We start from the raw sequence: 8,301 nt of genomic DNA, 5'->3' as shown, positions 1-8,301 counted from the left end.
ATAGAGAAAGTAGATAGAGGGGGGGGGGGAGGGAGAGAGGGATGAAGAGAGAGAGAAAGGGAGGGAGAAAAGGTGACTAAGAAAGAGAGAGAGTGAGAAATTTAGAGAGAGCTAGTGAAACAAATAGACAGAGAGAGAGAAAAAGTGAGGGAGAGTAGAGAGAGAAAGTAAAGAGAGAAGGCAAAGAGAGAAGTAAGAGAAAGACAAAAAGGAAGAATGAGACGAGAGAGATCACGTGAGAGAAAGAGAGAGTGAGAAAAGAGAGAGGGAGTGATTGTAAAAATGGGCAAGAGAGCGTGACATAGAAGAGAGAGCTATAGGAATAATATAAGGGAGAGGGACAATAGAGTAAGCAGGACAGAGAGATAGAAGAGTGTGAGAGAGACAAGGAATGACAAAAAAGAGAGATATAGAGAAAGGGAGAGAGTGATGGATTTTAAAACACAGCAAGAGAAAGAGAAAGAAGAATGAGTAGTAAGTGAGAGTGAGAGATAAAGAGAGAGGGAGTAAGAAAGACTAAGGGATGAAAGAGGACAGAGCAAGAGAGAATGAGAGAGAGAGAAAGGAAGTGCAAGGATAAGGAGAGTGATCAAAAGATGAATGGAGAGAGATGGGGAGTGGAGAGAGAGAGAGGTAGAATGAAGTGAGGAAGGGAGGGAGGTAGGGAGATACAGAAATTGAGAGATAGTGGGAAGTGATAAAGAAGGAGAGAGAAAGAAAGAGGGAGGGAGGGAGAAAAAGGGATAGGGTAGCAAGATCAAAAGAGAGAAATAATATAGTGGGAGAGCGAGTGAGAGAGAATAGGAGCTAGAGAGTATGATAGAGAGAGAGTGAAAATGGCTAGAAAGATATGAGGAGAAGTGAGATAGAGAGGGACGGAGAAGAGTGGGAGGAAGAGAGAGAGAGAAACCACAAGAAGATAAAGCAAGAGGGATAGAAGGGGAAGGGAAAGGGTTATAGATGGAGTAAAAGAGATGAGAGATAGAGAGAGAGAGCAAGAGGAGGAGATAGAGTGAGGAGAGTAGAGAGAGTGGGAGTGAGAGATATAAAGAGAAGATAGAGTGAGAAAGAAGAAATGATAGAAGAGGGAGGAGAGAGAGAGAGATATGGGAGAGAGAGTGAGAGTGGAAGAGAAGAAGATGAGAAAAGAGAGACTAAGAGAGGATGAAAAAGAGGGAGAGAAGAGGGAGAAATAGGGTGAAAGAGAGTGGAGAATAGAGAGAAAGATAGTTAAGGAGATAAGGAAGAAGATGAAGAGAGAACTAAAAAGAGCGGGCAAGGAAGAGAGATAAAAAGAGAGCAATGGAGAAACAATTAAGGAGGTTAAGAGAAAGAAAGTAAGAGAGAAATGAGAAAGTGAGAGAATAAAGATGGTGATAAAAGAGAGAGGAAACTGGAGAATGAAAAAGGGCCTGAGAGAAAGAACGAGAGAAACATTGGGATAGAGAGAGTGAAAGCGAGAGAGCAATAGGGTGAGAGAGAGTGGGAGGGAGCAAGAGAGATAAAATATTTTGAGAGGAGAGAGAATTGAGAGTAGGGAGGGAGTTAGTAAAAAGAGTGGGAGTGAGAGGGGAAGATAGAGAAGTGATTGAATAGAAATAGAGTGATGAGAGGCAAAGCAACAGAAAGGGGAGTGTGAGCGAGTGATAGAGAAGGTCGAAGAGATAAGGGGGAAAGAGGGAGGGAAGGAGAGGGTAGAGGAGAGTGAGAGAAGGAGAGTGAGAGAGACAGAAAAGTAGGGATTGAGAAAAGAGCAGGAGAGAGTGAGAGCAAAAAAAAGAGAGAGATAGAGAGAGAGATGGAGGGAGAGAGAGAAGGAGAGTGTGAGAGAATTAGAGCAAGGTGACAGAGAATGAGCATGAAAGGGAGATGAAAAGAGATGGAGGGAGGGAGAGTGAGAGGGAGAGAGGGAGTGATGGGAGGGAGGGAGAGTGAAGAGAGTAAGATAAAGAGAGACAACAGGAAAGAAAGAAGTAAGAGTGAGTGACATAGATTGAGCAACCAAGTGAAAGAGACAAAGAGAGGGAGGTTGGCAATGAGAGAGGTGAGAGAGAGAATATAAGAGATAAAGTGGAAGAGAGAGCAAGATAAGGAGGGAGGAAAAGGGACAGTGATATAGAGAGAGCTAAAGGAGAAATGGGAAAAGAGTGACCTCTCTGTTTCTCACGCACTCTCTTCCACTTTCTCTTCCCTCACTCTCTCTTTTTCCCTTTTTCACTCTTGCTCTCTCTTTCTTGCCCCCTCTCTCTCACACAAGATAGAGAATATTGAGAGAGTGTGGGGAGATGAGAGAGTGTGGGATAGAAAGGGTTGAAAAAGAGAATAATGAGAGAGAGGGTGGGAGGAGAGAAACAGAGAATAGAGAAAGAGAGAGAGTGAGTAAAGGGAAAGTTAGGTAGACATTTATAGACAAGGAGAAAGGGTGAGTGAATAGAGAGTGGCTATCAATTAAGAGAAAGAGTGAGAGAGAAAGAGAAAGAGAGAGCATGAGAGTGATGTAGAAAGAGAGAAGAGAGAGATAAGAGGGAGAGGGAGTGAAAAAGGGAGAGGGAGAGAGATGGACGGAGGGAGAGTGAGAAAGGAAGAGAGGGAAAACTAGAACGGAGGAGAAAGTGTGGGTGTGAGAGAGGGAACAAAAGGGAGAAAGATAGGGACAGTGGGAGAGAGAGCTAGACAATGAAGAAGAAATATTGAGAAAGATGAGAGAGGGATATAGAAGAGAGATCGAGCAATATAGAGATAGAGAGAGTGTGAGGTAAGAGTGGGAAAAGAGTAAGAATGAGAGTGACATGAATGGAGTAAGACATAATTAGATTTTGATTGAGAGAGAGAGTGAGAGGAAAAGGAAAGAGTGAGAGAAAATAGATAAGGAGGGAGAATCTGTGAGAAGAATTAGAGAAAGAAACAAGGATAGGCAAAGAAAGTGAGAGTGAGAGACAGCAAGAGAAAGAGGTAGTAATAAGAAGTGAGAGGGGAATGATGGGGAGAGTGGGAGAGAGAGCTAGAGAGAGAAAGAAGAGAAAAAGGAGATTGACCTAGAAAATGAGGAAGAAATAGTGAGAGAGATGAGAGAGTGAAAGAGTGAGAAATAATTTATGAAAGGGAAGGGAGAGTAAGTGAGAGGGATGCAGAGCTTGAGGGTGAATGCGAAAGCATGAGAGAAGGAGAGATGAAGAGTGGGAGAGAGTGAGAGAGAGAGAGAGATAGTGAGAATAAAAGAAATAAAGTGACATAGTAGAGATAGTGTGAGAAAGGTGAGAGAAAGGTGAGAGGAAGGGAGATAAAGGGGTAGAGGGCAAGCGAGTGAGAGAGCGGGAGGGAGGGAGAAAGATGGATGTGAAAAGAGAAAGAAAGTTAGTGAGAGTGAGAGGGAGAGAGTGTAGGAGAAGGAGAGAGGGATAAAGGGAGATAAAGTGAGGGAGAGGAGAAAGGAATAAAAGGAGAGAGAGGAAGTAAAGAGACAAGGGTGAGAGAGAGAGATAGAGACGGGAGTAAGAGGTAGAAAGAGTAGGAGAGAAATAAGAATTGAAAGTGACCTAAAGGATGAGATGGTAAAAGGGATGGAGAGAGAGATGGTGAGGGAGTGAAGTGAGTAAATTTCTAGAGAAGAGAGAAATTGAGAAGGAGATGGAGGAGAGAGAGTGTAGTAGGAAGAGACAAAAGGATAGAGGATGACAGGAGGGTGTAGAGAGAAAGAGAAAAAAAAGAGAGAGAAAGAATTGGTTAAAAGAGATAAAAATGAGAGAAAAAGAAGAGTAAAATAGAGTAAGCAAATGAGACATAGAAAATAAAGAAGAGAGAGCGAGAAAGATAAAGAGAGAATGAGAGGGGGAAAGAGCAAGATAGAGCTTTTGAGAAAGAGAGAGAATAAGAAGGGAGAGAGAGAAACTGCGAGAGATGTTGAGACAGTGAGGGAGAAGAGCAAGTGAGAGAGCTAGTGGGGAGTGAGCAAGAGCAAGAGATAAAGTAAGAGTGAGTAAAAGGGTAAGAGTGCAAGACAGTGGTGGGAGAAAGGGGAGAGAAAGAGGAGCAAATAAATTTCATGTGATAGTAAAGTAAAAGAAAGTAAGAAGAAAGTAAGAGAGAGAAAGATATGAAGAGGGAGAGAGGGAGAGAGATAGTGACAAAAAGAGAGAGAATAGTTAGCGACCGAGAGGGAGTAAAAGAGGCATAATAGTGATTGTGAGAGATATTTAAAGTGAGAGAGAGAGTGGGAGAGAGAGGTTAAGATAGAGAATAGCGAGAAAGAGTGAGAAAGAGACAAGGGAGAGAGGAAAATATGCAATGGGAGAGAGATAGAATCTACAAGAGAGAGGGAGAGAGAAAAAGAAAGGGAGAGTGAGTGAGGGAGTGGGAGCAGGAGTGGAGAGAGTGTGTGAGCAAGAGAAAGTGAACATGAAAGTGAGAGAGAGTGAGTGGGTAAAGAGAGATGGAGAGGGAGCGAGAGAGTTAGAGAGATAGGAGGGGAGGGAAGGAAAGATTGTGTCAGAGAGACACACAATGAGAGTGAAAGCAAGAGAAGATGGGAGGGAGAGATAAATAGGGTGAGTGCATGTGGGCATGAGCGAGGGAGCAAAAGATAGATAGAGAAAAAGAAAAAGAGAGGATTAGGAAAAGGTAAAAGAGATGAGGAGTCGGAAAGATGGACAAAGATATAGATATTGAAAAGATATAGATATTGTTTAGAAAGATAGAGAGAGGAAGAAAATGTGAGAGAGTTGGAGGGTGAGTTAGAATGAGAGTAGAGAGTTGATGAAGAAAATGTGAGAGAGTTGGAGGGTGAGTTAGAATGAGAGTAGAAGAGAGAGAGAGTGAGTGAGAGAGAGAAATGAGGGAGAGGGAGCGAGAGAAAAGAAAGAGAGAGCAAGAGCAAGAGAGAAAGAGAAACACACAATGAGAGTGAAAGCTAGAGAAGATGGGAGGGAGAGACACATATGGTTGGAGAGTGTGGGCGTTAGCAAGGGAGCAAAATATAGAAAGAAAAAAAACAAAAGAGAGAGGAGAAAGAAAGTGTAAGAGAGATGGGGAGAAGGGGAGTTGGAAAGAGGGACAAAGATCTAGACATTAAAAAGAAAAACTAATGAAATTTAGAAGGATATAGAGAGAGGAAGAAAATGTTAGAGAGTGGGAGGGTGAGTTAGAATGAGAGTAGAAGAGAGAGAGAGGGAGTGAGAGAGAGAAATGAGTTAGGGAGAGGGAGCAAGAGAAAAAAGAGAGCAAGAGCAGGAGAGAAAGAGAAAGGCTAGGAGAGTTCATGATAGAGAGATAGAGAGTACGAGGAGCGAGTGAGACAAGAAGGGAGAGACAGGTGAGAGAAAGAAAGAGCTAGAGAAGGTGGGAGAGAGAGAGATGGGAAAGGAGCTAGAAAAGCTAGGGAAGGTAGAAGAGAGAGACATGGAGAGCAGATATGGAGTGAGAGAGTGAAGAGAAGGAGAGGAAAATAGTAAAATAGAAGAGATACAGTGAAGGAGAGGGAGGTAGAGCAAGAGAGGGTGAGAGAGATCAAGAGAGAAAAACAAAGGTGGAGAGAGAAAGAGAAAAAAGAGCCAGTATGAGAGTGTAAGAAGAAGTAATAGAGGCAGAGAGGGAAATATGGAGAAGAGAGAAGAGATTAAGAAAGAGAGGAGAGTGGATAAGAGAGAGTGAGGGATGGAGAGAAGGAGAGGAGCAAGTGAGAGTGATAAGAACTGAGAGAGAGAGAGAAAAAAGTGAGAGTGGGAGAATAGTACAAAGTGTGAGAATTTGAGAATTGAAGAAAGAGATAGAGAAAGTGAGAGTGAGAGAATGAGAGATTGAGAGAGAGCAAGTAAGAGAAGTAGAGGGAGGGAGAGACAAAAAGATAGAAAATGAGAGGAGCACGTAGAGAGAAAGAAAAGATCAAGAAAAAAAAGTGTGGATAGAGAGATTGAGAAAAGTAAAAGGGAAAAAAGTAAGAGGGATTGAGAGAGAAGAGAGAAGTGAGAGTAAACTAGAGTTAGCAAATGATATAGAGAGAATAAGGAAGAATGAGCAAGACAGATAGAGAGAAAATGAGAGAGCAAAAGAAAGTGCAAACTGAGCTTCTAAGAAAGAGAGAGAGGAAGGGATAGAGAAAATAATAAATTGAGAGATAGTGAGGGAGGGAGAAAAAGAGAAAGGAGGTCGCGAGAGGAAGGGAGAGAGGGCAAAAAAGAGGGATAGAAAGTAAGAAAAGAATGTAAGACACAGAATGAGAGGGAGAGGGTGAGTGAGAGGGAGAGAGGGAGAAAGAAAAAAGAGAAAGAGATAAAGAGAAGAAACAACTAGAGCAAGAGATAAAGTAAGTGTGAGTGATATGGTGGGAGTGGAAGGTAGAGGTGGGAGAGGATAGAAAAAGAGGGGCATACAAATTTGGTGAGAGAGAAAGAGAGAGAGAGGAAGGGGGAGAGAAAGGGAGAGATAATGAGGTAAAGCGATAGAGAATAGCACAAGTAAAAGAGAGAGAGAGGTTAAGAGGAATAAAGAGCAAGAGAGTGATTGTGAGAGATACTTGAAGTGGGAGAAAGAGGGTGAGATGGAGAACAGTGGGAGAGAGAGACATGGAGGAGGGTGTGCGAGAGATAAGAGAGTGAGGAAGAGTAGCAAAGGGAGAGTGAGGTAAATATTACAAGAGGGAGGGAGAAAGAGAAAGGGAGAGTGAGTGAGGGAGTGGGTGCAAAAATGGAGAGAGTGTGTGAGCAAGACAAAGAGAGAGCTTGAGAGTGTGGAGAGATAAAGAAAAGAGGGAGAGAGCCTCAGAGGGGGCGAGAGAGTGAGAGTGAGAGTGAGAGGAGAGGGAGAGAGGAAAAGAGAGTGAGATAGGAAGGGAGGAGAGACAAAGAAGGAGAGAGAGTGTGTGTTGGTGTGAAAAAGGGAGCAAAAGATAGGAAAAGAAAGATTGAAAGAGACGGTAGAACAACAAAGTAACAGAGAGATTGAGGCAGAGGGAGTCAGAGAGAGGAGAGAGATTTAGACCATCAGAGAGAGATATAAAAAATGGTGGAAGAGAGAGATAGAGAGAGGGAGGGAGAAAAGAAAGTGAGATGAGTGAGCTAGAGAGAGAAAAGAAGGAGAAAGTGTAATAGAGATTAAGGGAGGTAGAGATAGTTCATAATAGATGGAGAGAGAGTGTGTGAAGCAAGTGAGAGGGACAGAGGTGAGCGAGGGAGTGGAGAGAGGGAATTATAGTAATTTGAATAAAGGGAGAGATATAATTTGATTGACGTAGAGAGTGAGGAAGAGAGGATGAGGGAGTGGGAGAGAGTGTGTGAGAGTAAAGATAGAGTGGGGGAGAGATATTGGGCTAGGGGTGTCAAAAATTTACCCACTGACACACTAACATGACTTGAGCTTTCCTTGAAAAATCTAAGTTAGATTTGACCCAAATATTGTTAGAGTCAGGTTCGGGTTAGAGAATTTGATCCATTTATTATTTGGGTAGGTTTAGATTGAACCCGAATGCCCAAACATGCCCAACTCAACAATAAAGTTTAGGTAAGGTTTAGACCTGTAGGTTAAGCTTAAGTTTGGTTACGGTTCAAGTCTTAGTTTTCAATCTATTTATTATTTAGCTTAGGTTTGGGTTGACCTTTTTTGGACAAATCATTTTTGGGTCGAACTCGAACCTGACACCTAGAGTGAGCGAAATAAGAGAGAAGGAGAGGTAGTGACTCGAGTGAGAGAGACATAAATATGGAGATATAAAGCTGGAGAAATTGAGAGAGTGCAAGAGTGAGGAAGATATAAGGAGTGGGATAGAGAGAAAGAAAGAGAGAGAGAGAGAGAAAAGAGAAAAGGAGATAAGTGAAGGTGGGGGAGAAAGATGGAAAGAAGCAAGGAGTAAGAGAGTGAAGAGAAAAAGGGAGTGAGAAGAAGGCTTAGAGAGAGGCAGAAGAATTAATATTGGAAGGGAGAGATGGAGAGAGAGAAGAGAGAGAAGAGAGATAGAGAGCAAGAAAGAGATAGAGTAGGAGGGAGAGATGGTGATATAGAGAGGAAAGGGAGAGGGAGAGTTAGGTTGAGAAAGAGTATGAGGAAGAGGGAGTCAAGGATAGAGAGAGGGAGAGAGGGAGAGATCCAAGAGGGAGGGTGATGGGGATAGAGCGAGTGAAAGAAAATTAGAGTGAGAGAGTGAAAGAATGGTACAATGTGAGATAATTGGAGAGATAAAGAGAGTCAGAGAGAGAGAGACGGAGGTTGAGAGAGTGAAGAGCAACATAAAGAGGTAGAGTGAAACAGTCAAAGAGAATAAAGGTAGTGAGCGAAAAGAGAGAAAGAAAATGTCAAAGAGGAAGGAGGGAAGAA

The 8,301-nt window shown here is 42.7% G+C and overlaps 1 protein-coding gene across 1 annotated transcript in view; it reads left to right on the top strand.

Moving 5' to 3' along the window:
• Positions 1 to 274, top strand: part of LOC110037338 (putative uncharacterized protein DDB_G0271982) — a 3,136-nt gene extending 2,862 nt beyond the window's left edge. The window contains 1 exon segment of the mRNA XM_020741966.1: positions 200 to 274. Coding sequence (XP_020597625.1) covers positions 200 to 274 — 75 coding nt within the window.
• The last annotated feature ends 8,027 nt before the right edge of the window (positions 275 to 8,301 follow it).

Source organism: Phalaenopsis equestris, unplaced genomic scaffold, assembly GCF_001263595.1.
Source record: "Phalaenopsis equestris unplaced genomic scaffold, ASM126359v1 Scaffold218800, whole genome shotgun sequence".
NCBI classification, from domain to species: domain Eukaryota; kingdom Viridiplantae; phylum Streptophyta; class Magnoliopsida; order Asparagales; family Orchidaceae; genus Phalaenopsis; species Phalaenopsis equestris.
Note: the sequence above shows the minus strand (reverse complement) of the source record. Positions and strands in the feature narration are given on the sequence as shown.